Raw genomic sequence first — 12,296 nt, 5'->3', positions numbered from 1 at the left:
ATACCTAATGGCCAGGGGACAGTTTGTTTTTCTTTAACTGCCATTCATTCATCCCTTCATTTACTCAATATCTGAATTCCCTGCTATATGCCAGACTTCAGCTTATAGGCAGTTTACACTTGTAACTACAGTATAGTATTTTTTTTGTTTTGGTAAGTAGGAAACACAGAGCCCGTTTTATAGTCCTCCATTAGTAGTTATTTGAACCTCAAAGCATGTGTTGTAGTATATTATTCTTTCCAGTTTGTCTTTATTTTCACTTCATTCCTGATTTTTTAAAAAGCATGCGTTATATGAACTATCTCCAGTCACTTTAGAGTGTAAGGCAAAAAAGAAAAAATTAGTAGAGAATGAATTCAAAATTGTTTAGTAAACTATACAAAGATAAGGTGGTGGTATCATCACTAATAAAGAACAGTATAGTGTTCTACTCATTCTTTTAAATATTTGAATACTGTGTACCAGGTGGACTTGGAATAAAACAGTGAATAAAACTGGGCTCTTGGGACTTCCCTGGTAGCACAGTGGTTAAGAATCTGCCTGCCAATGCAGGGGACACGGGTTCGAGCCCTGGTCCGGGAAGATCCCACATGCCGCGGAGCAGCCTAAGCCTGTGTGCCACAACTACTGAGCCTGCGCTCTAGAGCCGGTGAGCCACAACTACTGCGCCCGCATGCCACAACTACTGCAGCCCATGTGCCTAGGGCCTGTGCTCCACAAGAAAGAGAAGCCACTGCAATGAGAAGCCTGCACACTGCAACAAAGAGTAGCCCCCGCTCGCCGCAACTGGAGAAATCCCGTGCATAGCGACGAAGACCCAACACAGCCCCCCCCCTACAAAAAAATAAATTAATAAATTAAAAACCCACCAAAACTGGGTTCCTGCTCATAGGTTAACAATCTGGTAGACCCTTAGATCCTTACCCAAAATGTATTATTCATAGAATTACAGAATTCATAGAATTATGCAAATTAAGTAAATAATAAATTCTTCATAAATAATTATGCATAAAAGAATGTTACTAATTTGCTTGACTTAAGAGAACAAGTTGCACTGGAAACAAAAATGGCTTCTGCTGAAAGAGCATTATAAAATTAATTTTACTTACTAGGAAACAATCAAATAAGAGGAATGTCTAATAGCATATTTCAGAGGAAAAGAAATTCCCAAAGTTACTTAAAATAAAATTTTGGTACTTTAAAGAGTTATCTTTTCTGGACAGTTCATTTGTATAATACTTTTTTTGTTGTGATGCTGAAAACATCTTTGAACATCTAGGTAGAAGAGTAATGCAGTTAACCTACATGACACCTGAATCTCCTCTATAGCACACCTGTGAAAAGGCCATCTAGCTCATGTTTTCATGTCTAGGAGTCTCAGCTTCCTGAAGCAGCTCCATTTGGGAGTGTCCCTGACTGTTAGAAAGCTCTTCTAGATTGCATGCTCCTGAGGGAAAGGACTGTGTCTTTTCCTTTTATAACTTCACCACCTGATACCATAATAGGTGTTCAATAAGTTTGAATAATTTCACACTAGTTTTCTCCTATCAATACAAATCTTCTCCCTTGGCTGTATAGCCCTTCAGGTATTTTAATATGGCTGTCATGTGGATCTTACTTTTTTCTAAGCAAATTAGCCCCAGTTTTTTCATCTTTTCTTCATACAACACAGTAAAGTCCCACCGCCTTCTTAGTAATCACTGACTCAAAAATATTATTATAGAGCTAAATATAGTACTCTAGTATGGTCTGATGAGTACAGAGTAGCATGGTTCCATCACTCTAATGTTAGATACTTTTTTTTTTTTTTAATATCCCCTCCTGGCCTTGCCCCCAGCCCCCACCTTCATTTTAAACTGGAGCTGATTCAAACCTGCTGCTCTTGGAAATAGGCCATCAGTATAGTCTCCAACAGAAAGATGATCTGCGAGGGGGTGTGAGTATGAGAGAGCAGGGCAATCAGAAAGAATGAGAAAATGAGACAAGGGAATGGAAAAGGTGAATAAACAGAGGACGATGAAGGAGGGAGAAAGACTGAAAGATTAAAATGTTGGGCTGAGTGGGGAGCTTGAAGAGAAGGGAGTTACTGAAAGCCTCGAGTTGGAGCAAGTCCAGAGCTGATCCTTCTGGGCCCTGTTCTGAGTTGAGGGCCTGCTCACAGATCCAGAGGCTTGCAATAAAGATGTGTCTCTGAGATTTTCCAGGTCTCTTTCCCATAAATCTGTATTTTCTTCTTAATTAAGGCCTTCTGGACCAAAGGTGTCATCCAAGATTTGTGTAAAGAGCATAAAGATAGGAAGAGGTAGATACTATTCTTTTGTAAATATAGCTTATAGCATTAACACTGTTGATTTACATAAAGCTTACTCTCATTTTTGTGGTACACGGGCCTCTCACTGCTGTGGCCTCTCCCGTTGCGGAGCACAGGCTCCGGACGCGCAGGCTCAGCGGCCATGGCTCACGGGCCCAGCCGCTCCGCGGCATGTGGGATCTTCCCAGACCGGGCCACGAACCTGTGTCCCCTGCATCAGCAGGCGGACTCTCAACCACTGCGCCACCAGGGAAGCCCTAAAGCTTACTCTTGACTTAAATTGTCAAATCAGTCTCCCTGTCTCGTGTTAAGTTTTGGTATATTCACTGAGTAGTCTATTAAGTCTCCAGTTCCAGCCCTTGTCTCTCCCCAGACCTTTACCCTCCTATATGAACTTATCTATTAGACATTTCTTCCTAGCTAGACTCAAATATCTTTTTTTTTCAAATTGTATTTTTATTTATTTATTTATTTTATTTATTTATTTTTGGCTGTGTTGGGTCTCCGTTTCTATGCGAGGGCTTCCCTCTAGTTGCGGTGAGTGGGGGCCACTCTTCATCGCGGTGCGCGGGTCTCTCACTGTTGCAGCCTCTTGTTGCGGAGCACAAGCTCTAGACGCGCAGGCTCAGTAGTTGTGGCTCACGGCCCTAGTTGCTCCACAGCATGTGGGATCTTCCCAGACCAGGGCTCGAATCCATGTCCCCTGCATTGGCAGGCAGATTCTCAACCACTGCGCCACCAGGGAAGCCCTAGACTCAAATATCTTAAGCGAAGTGTGTCCCAAACCAAATTATTTTCTTCCCACTCTATAGTACTGCTTCTCTTAGAGATTATCCCTAATTGGAAGCTTCCTAAACTAAAAAATTGAGTCATCATAACATCCTCTTTAGCTCCCCAACATCCTATTCAGTCATTGTGTCCTGTGGATTTCACACCACAATTCTAAACTTCGTCTTATCTTCTTGCCTTTTCTTGCTTCTTAGTTTAAGCTTGCTTTCTTGCATAATTTGTGTCCCTAACTCCAGTCTTATGTAGGTATTTATGCCACTTACTAGATCTGTGAACTTGGGAAAATTACTTAACCTCACTGTCTCAGTTTCCTTATTTATAAAATGTAGATACCTAGTACTTGTGTCATAAGGATTATTGTGAGGTTTAAATGAGTCAAGTACTTAGAACAGCACCTGGAAGATAGTAAAAAGTTATTATTATTATCTCCCCTTAAATCTGTCCTTTATACTTCTGTAATAATAAACTATCTAAAATGTCAATCTGTCACTTTCCTGCATTTACAAAAACATTGTGTTTCCATTTCATCAATAGCAGTGGTATCTAATATATTTTTTTAGTTTGTGAACCTGTTTTAGAATCTGACATCCTCAGAAAAATGCATGTATATTCCTCACTTTTGCACACTAGGCTGCTCTGGATTTCCCTGAAGCCCAGGTTCTGTGGCACAATAGCAAGTGTTTGATAAACTTTTGTTGAATGCATAAAAATCTGCTCTCCTTAGCATGGCATACACCTCAACCTCCAGGACCAGGTCCCTGCCTGCCTTTTTAGCCTGTTTTCATGGCTTTCAGTTTCATACTTCACATTCCAGTACTGAACTGCTAGTACTTTGCCTTGTACAACTGCTGTTTCATTCTTCCATGCCTAGATCTGCTTGCCTCACTTATTTGTCCTTCAAGACTTATCTCCTTCAACAAGTATTACTTATTATTCTTCTTTTCATCTTCCTTGTCACTCATACCTCCCACCCCCTACAGGTCTAAGTAGTCATTTCTAATGTCCCTATGTACCCTTACTACTTTGAATTAAAATTAACTGTTAAGGTTTCTCTCTTTGGACTATAAGTACCTTAAGGGTAAGGAACTTGTGTCTTTAGGCCTTGTATTCCCAGTACCTGTCACTCAGTAAACTTGAATGAACTTCAGCTACCCATTGCTTGCCTTCCACCACTCCCTTTATCCATTCTGCTTACATCTTGTCACACATCTGTTGAAGAGCCTTAAGGGGCACCCTTTTTTCCACCAGATAAAATTTTAACTTCTTAGTGTAATATAAAGTGTTCTTTGTCATCTGTTCCCTTCTTTTCTTTCCAGACTAATTTCTACCATTCCCTTACATGCACAGAGTATAGATGTTATAGAATCTGGTACTTTTGTATCACAAACACTGAGTAACCCTGCTTCTTATCTCGGTATCATTGCATATGTATTACTTCTTCCTGGAATACACATTCCCCCTTTTCCTTACCCCCTAAAAATTCCTTTTCCTTTTTGAGACTTAATTTAAGCATCACCTCTGGGAAGCTCTCTGACACCCTAAAGCTAAGATAGTTTCTTAAGCCCCTTGTGTGTGACTTTAATACTTAGATATATAATTACAATATAATATTCATCTCCACTGCTACATTGTAAAAATCTTGAAGACAGGATGTCTTTCATCTCTGGCTTTTCCATATCCTCCTTCATAACCTGGTAAATGGTAGATACTACTCAATAAATGTTTGGATGAATGAGTTTGTGTGAAATTTATTTAACTTGGTTGAAGATACCTAACATTGTAATTTTTGATATGGTTTATTGATATCCTACATCTAGTTTTAAATTACATATTAAATGTTTTTACATTTGAGTAGTTTGATTCTGTAAGAACATTTTATTGTTAAGTATTTTAAAATATTTAAAATACTGACTTAAAAAATAAAATACCCTCCTGGTTCTAAATGTTCATAATTTAATAATTAACATATAATTATTTTCTCTTGTTTCCATATATTCAAGGCCTACTGTGTAACAGAACCTGGAGCAGGCTCTGATGTAGCTGCTATAAAGACCAAAGCAGAAAAAAAAGGAGATGAGTATGTTATTAATGGTCAGAAGATGTGGATAACCAATGGAGGAAAAGCTAATTGGTATGTTGTTTAAAACCTCTCTATATTGATTCTTAAATGCTTTATAATCAGAATCTCCCCCTCTCTCCTTCCTTTATTATTAAACTACCACAATTAAGACAAGTTTTATTCATGGAACTGGAGGGTCCATAAAGGATTATAAATAGTTCAGTGATTTTCACAAACTATTCTTGAGTCCTGAACTATTTCTTCAAATTGTATCAGAAGTTTAATTTGTAAAATAAAATAAAACAAAAACACCTGCTCTGGTTGAATCTGATTAGGAAAGCTAGAGTTCCCTCTACTTGGCTTACTACCCCCACTCTCCCTAGCCCATACCAGGACCTCCTTGAAACCATTCTCCTAAGATTCTGAGGAAAAAGGAAAGCCATTGGTATAGCACATTTCTCTGCTTCTGAGCAATAAGTTTAGAGAGGACAGAATTTTACTTTAATAAAATCTAAAAGGTCCAAATATATAGGTCCAAAAATAGTGACATGAAGTTCAACAAAGGATCGTAAAATCCCTTGTATTAATATAAAATGTTGAAAGAAAACATATTTGATAGCATTATTTGTGGAAAAAAGATGAAGAAAGGTTCTATAGGAATCAAGAGTGTGATGTATCTGCCTTTAAGAAGCGAATGTAATTTCTTGCTGAAGTAATAGAAGTATAGCATCAAACAAGCAGGAAAAAAATGGTAACATTTCTGGGCAACACTTTTTAAGACATGCATTGACAAAATGAAATAAATTCAGAAGCAAGTAAATGTCCTTCATTAGGGTGAGCACAGAAAACATGTCCTAAGAAGAGTAAAGGAATTAGATTTGGTTGTGTAGGAAGAATTTTAAAAATTTTAAAATAATGTCTCATACATGGAAGAGTAGGCTTGTATGTTTGCTTCAAAAGTCAGTTTAGAATAAATGTGTGAAAGTGAGAAAAATGTAGAGTATAGCTCAACATAAAGACAAGAATTTCAACAACAGTTCTATCTAGTGTGTGTTAAGTGGTCATGGGAAAAATGTATTTACTCATCACTACAAGTATATAAATAGAAACTTATAGAAGAAGGACCTTCTGGTGATTGGTATAATGAACTAAAAATGGGCTATCTTTCCTTGTCTGCAAAATTTCTGATTATATATGTATGCTCTTCAGTGCTGTTTTTTGGCAAGAAAAGCATTATTCCTGAGAGTGAGTTTACTGTTTGTTTTAAATATGTCAATCACTTTATGAGTGTCCAGTATTATGGAGCGCTATATCATTATCTTTAAGTAAGTTATCATAATATCACAAGTAATAAAAAAGTGAAGAAATGATTAAAATGTAACAAGTTGAGGGAAATCCAACAATGCAAGTAGAAGCTTTCACCATTTTAAGAATTGATTAAGTACAGCGCATCATGTAGTAAGACAAATTAGGTAATATATGAAACTAGAAAACAATTTTTACTATTTTTTAAACTATTAAGTGAAACTGTAGAGTAGATGATAGTTTATTAGTTTTGTTTTTTTTTTTTTTTGGTACGCGGGCCTCTCACTGTTGTGGCCTCTCCCGTTGCGGAGCATAGGCTCCAGACGCACAGGCCCAGCCGCCATGGCTCACAGGCCCAGCCGCTCCGCGGCATGTGGGATCTTCCCGGACCGGGGCACAAACCCGTGTCCCCTGCATCGGCAGACGGATTCTGTTTTAAGCATAGAAAATAAATTAGTTGTTTAAGAAATTAAAAAAAAAATTCTCCTATACCAGGCTATTTAGAACATGGGTTACATGGATATTTGGATGTTTTGCCTTTTTTCCTCATGTTTTATTTTTAAATCTTCCTGGGAAGAATTCTTCTGAAGAGAAAACCCAGGAGATATTCATAATAATTCAGCTGTAACACAAACTCTGATTTTGCTGCATGAAGAGGACAGTAGTCAGAACATGGGGTCACTATCTCATTTCTTTTCACAGGCAGCCCCATTTACCCTCCTTTTCCAGATAACTTGTCCCTTAAATACTTAAACTAGTTTTGGGAAAGAAAAAGTGACAGTTCCAACACACACATACTTTATTTTATGTCATCTTGATACAAGGAATTTTTTTTTTTTTTTTTTTGCGATATGTGGGCCTCTCACTGTCGTGGCCTTTCTCGTTGTCGGACGCGCAAGCTCAGCGCCCATGGCTCACGGGCCCAGCCGCTCCACGGCATGTGGGATCCTCCCGTACCGGGGCACGAACCCGTATCCCCTGCATCGGCAGGCGGACTCTCAACCACTGCGCCACCAGGGAGGCCCACGATACAAGGAATTTTTACTTGTCAATCAAACTACAAAAAAGTTAGATACCATATTACTTAAGAAGTAAATGTGGGGTGAAATACTAGCTCTGTCATGTTGTAAGTATGTGACCTGGGTGAGCTTTTAAACCTGTCTGATTCTTCATTTCTTCATCTATAAAATGGGGGTAATAATAATTGGGATTGTTGGGAGGATTAACTGAGATGGGAGTCACCATACGTTATCTGCTGATAACATTATCTATCATCATGTATGTATATGTGTATTAGGTATTTTTTATTGGCTCGTTCTGATCTGGATCCTAAGGCTCCTGCTAGTAAAGCCTTTACTGGATTTATTGTGGAAGCAGACACCCCAGGAGTACAGATTGGAAGAAAGGTAAAGTGTGTATTTATCAGTGATTAAGGCCGCCAATATTATTTTAACTATAAATTTCAAAATTACTAATTTCAGTTTCCTTTATTGAAAACATTTTGGTTGTATTAAGTTGCAATAAAAATAAATCTGCTTTTGATATTATTGGTTGAAATAGTCCTTGTTAAACATTTTTAAGTTGAAAATAGTCATGTCAAGTAATTATTTGAAAGAGTAGCCATTCTTGGTGCCAGTCTATGGAGAATGCCAATAACAGCTGTGAGGGATAATGAAGCAGAAATCAAATTATCATTTGTATGGCCTGCCCAGTAATAGAGTTTTAGATACTTCAAAACACTTCCCCATTCTTTTTCTTTGCTCACAGCAACCTTTCATGTAGGATAAGTGGCATTATGCCCATTTTATGGATTAAAACAATGTGACATAAGTTGATTACCCAAGTTCATACAACACTGAGAGAAAAATCTGTTCCTGAGAAAGTGTAGAAATGGCAAAGAGCCTTGAATGTGAGAAGGCAAGAAAAATTTTATTTGAACAAGAAAAGGTAATTTAACATATTTGAAAAGGATAGTAATATGGGGAACTTCCCTGATGGCGCAGTGCTTAAGAATCCGCCTGCCAATGCAGGAGACACGGGTTCGATCCCTGGTCCAGGAAGATCCCATGTGCCACGGAGCAACTAAGCCCGTGTGCCAAACTACTGAGCCTGTGCTCTAGAGCCCACGCGCCGGAACTACTGAGCCCACATGCTCTAGGGCCCACGTGCTGCAACTACTGAGCCCATGTGCTGCACCTACTGAAGCCAGTGCGCCTAGAGCCCATGCTGTGCAACAAGAGAAGCCACCACAATGAGAAGCCTATGCACCACAACGAAGAGTAGCCCCTGCTCGCTACAACTAGAGAAAGTCTGCGTGCAGCAATGAAGACCCAACACAGCCAAAAATAAAAATAATATATCAAAAAAAAAAGAAACAAAAGCATAGTAATCTGAATGCGTGGATGTAATTAAGCAGTAGCATTTAAAGTAGATTAAAGAGAAAAGAGTTTAAAATTTAGTAAATCAAAGAAGGAAAGAAATGAAGTCATTAAAGTAGTCCTAGTGAGAGCTAAGGAAGCATGATTTAAGATTATAACTCTGAGAAAAGGAAGAGGAGATGCAGTTTTACAAATGTAAAACTCTTTTTTCCAAAATGAATTTGTAAAAAAGAAAACCTATTAATGACTAAATGATGTCTATATCTAAGGCAAAGGAGGGATTATGGAAGTTAATTAAGGGTTACATGAATTTTCTTCCAAATGGGTAAAGGTTCAGATTATCTTGTCAGATATTAGACTAAGGGTGACATAACCTGAACTGGAAAGGCTACTTTGAGTTGACCAAGTTATGCAAACTTCTAAACCAATCATATGTATTTGTATGTTTTATTAAAAGCCATGAGAATCTCTCTTTTGTACCAAAGACTCTTCAAAATGGAAGCATGTTGCTAATGTGTGTAAGAGGGGTACTTTCCCTTTTAGGCCGTAGAATGTTAAAAGTGGAAGATACCCTACACATTTTTTATGGTCTGTTTGCTGCACACTGAAACTGAAATCCAAGTGAAATGATTTACTCAAGGTTACATACTTAAGAGGCAGAGTTGAGATCAGTGCTAACGTGTCCTAGAAACTTGCCTAGTGCAGTTTCCTACACTGTATTATTCTATACTTTCTTTTAAGATAGATATTAAAGGTAGACTGCACTTTACAAATAAAAATATAATGAGATTATTGTATATAACAAAATACAAGTACTAAGAATGGTTGTGCTTCTTCCAATCAATTGGTTTGTTTTTATTCATTTTTCCTTTTTAGGGATGGTTCCTAGAAAACTCAGGGCTAAATTTATGGCCGTCTCTAGAAAACGTAAAGGTCCTGACAGATTATATTTTATTACATAGTAAACCGATTTCTGATTTTATCTTGCTATGCCTAGTCTCACTTTCCTTTTTCCCATATTCTAACTTTAAAAAAATCTCTAATTCAATAAATACTTATTATTGAGTTCATACTATATGCTAGGCATTATTCAAGGTATTGAGGATACTGTATTGATCAAAACAGAAAAAACTAGATCCTGCCCTTGAGGATCTAATTTTCTAGTGAGAGAGATAGATAGTTATATTGTATATATTTAAATCTCCTTAAGTCTTTTTTGAAATTATCAGAATTTTACAAATTTGTGAAATCTGATGTTTTTCAAAATGTTCTGTGTTTTAGAAATTATATGGCTTGAGATGAGTCCAGGAAGCATTTTGGTTTTAAATGTTCTGGTGTTTGGGATGAGTCTGGGAAACAGGATAGAATAAAACTGTTTTCGTAAACAGTCTTTTCTCATTATTTCTGAGTGAGGGTCTAAGGTACTAGAGTTTATCAACTTATAAAGACAAAGAGATGTTGGTTTTTTTCTCAAACTATATATTACTGTCACTATTTTTTCAAGCCTGGAAGCAGATTATTAATATTAAATCAAGTAAGTTAAAGAATTTGTTTACAGCTCTATGTTCCCATTGCCCCTGCTTCTCACGCTGCTTATTAAAAATGAGATTAAATTGTTAAGATGGGTCATGGTATCTGCAACTTCCTCTCAAATAATTCAGCAAATAATGCTAATAGTTATACACACCCGCAAAACACAGAAATAAAGGAAATGTGCCAAAATTGGGAAATCTAGGTAAAGATGAGGTATTCATTTTACTACTCTTGCAGTTCTTCTGTTGGTTTGAAATTTTTTTTTTTTTTTTTTTTTTTTTTTTTGTGGTACACGGGCCTCTCACTGTTGTGGCCTCTCCTGTTGCGGAGCACAGGCTCCGGATGCACAGGCTCAGCAGCCATGGCTCACGGGCCCAGCCCCTCTGCGGCATGTGGGATCTTCCCGGACCGGGGCACGAACCCACGTCCCCTGCATCGGCAGGCGGACTCTCAACCACTGTGCCACCAGGGGAGCCCTGAAAATTTTTTAAATGAAATGTTGAGGGGATATGGCTACCTTGGCAATTTCTTTTTTCATATATATATTTTATTGAAGTGTAGTTGATTTATAATGTGTTAATTTCTGCTGTACAGAAAGGTGATTCAGTTATACATATATATATTCTTTTTCATATTCTTTTCCATTATGTTTTATCACAGGATATTGAATATAGTTCACTGTGCTATACAGTAGGACCTTGTTGTTTATCCATCATATATATATATATGAGTTTGCATCTGCTAATCCCAAACTCCCAATTCTTCCCTCCCCCACCTCCACCCCCTCCTTGGCAACCACAGGTTTGTTCTCTATGTGAATCTGTTTCTGTTTTGTAGATATTTTCATTTGTCATATATTTTAGATTCCACATATAAGTGATATCATATTTGCCTTTCTGTTTCTGACTTACTTCACTTAGTATGATAATCTCTAGGTCCATCCATGTTACTGAAAATGGCATTATTTCATTCTTTTTATGGCTGAGCAGTATTCTATTGTGTGTGTGTGTGTGTGTGTGTATTATTTTTATATATATATATATATATATAAATAATACACACACACACACACACACACACACACACACACACACATCTTTATCCATTCATCTGTCAGTGGACATTTAGGTTGTTTCCATGTCTTGGCTATTGTGAATAGTGCTGCTCTTAACATAGGGGTGCATGTATCTTTTCGAATTATAGTTTTGTCTGGGTATATGCCCAGGAGTGGAATTGCTGGATAATATGGTAACCCTATTTTTTGGTTTTTGAGGAACCTCCATACTCTTTTCTATAGTGGCTGCACCAATTTACATTCCTACCAACACCTCGTCTCTGATTCATTGGCCTGTGTGCGGCGAGCAGAGTGAGCTTGGACTCAGTAACAACTGTAGTCCAATAAAGCTATCTTTACAAAACAGGCATTGCAGGCCATAGTTTGTCCACCTCTGTTTAAGACAATTGCAGAAAAGTCATAAAACAGTGGTTAAAGCAAGAATACATGCTAGCTCAAAAAATATTCCCTAATATATATTGTTTTCCTTATTAGGAATTAAATATGGGCCAGCGATGTTCAGATACAAGAGGAATTGTCTTTGAAGATGTGAGAGTACCTAAGGAAAATGTTTTAATTGGTGAGGGAGCTGGTTTCAAAATTGCAATGGGAGCTTTTGATAAAACCAGACCTCTAGTAAGTAATATGACTTAATAACCTTTATAGGATTTTTCATTTATTACACTGAGTAGTTTTATTTTAATACTGTATTCTTGGTCTGTATTTCTTCTTTAATATCTGCTTCTTTTATAAGGATGGAGGGATATTGTTTTTTGTTTGTTTTAGAATTCTTCAACACTCTTGCTGTTACAGAAGTTATTTTAATAAATACAGAATTACTATAGCTGTTCGATTTACAAAGAAGCA

General features: G+C 37.4%; 1 protein-coding gene across 1 annotated transcript in view; it reads left to right on the top strand.

The window, feature by feature from the left end:
• ACADM (acyl-CoA dehydrogenase medium chain) overlaps window positions 1–12,296 on the top strand; it is a 49,745-nt gene that overhangs the window by 18,344 nt on the left and 19,105 nt on the right. The window contains exons 7-9 of the mRNA XM_007447367.1: window positions 5,101–5,231; window positions 7,762–7,870; window positions 11,925–12,065. Coding sequence (XP_007447429.1) covers window positions 5,101–5,231; window positions 7,762–7,870; window positions 11,925–12,065 — 381 coding nt within the window. The remainder of the gene's footprint in view (window positions 1–5,100; window positions 5,232–7,761; window positions 7,871–11,924; window positions 12,066–12,296) is intronic.

This window comes from Lipotes vexillifer, unplaced genomic scaffold, assembly GCF_000442215.2.
Source record: "Lipotes vexillifer unplaced genomic scaffold, Lipotes_vexillifer_v1.1 scaffold762, whole genome shotgun sequence".
Classification (NCBI taxonomy): Eukaryota; Metazoa; Chordata; class Mammalia; order Artiodactyla; family Lipotidae; genus Lipotes; species Lipotes vexillifer.
The sequence above is the reverse complement of the archived record's forward strand: the minus strand, read 5'-3'. Positions and strand labels throughout refer to the sequence as shown.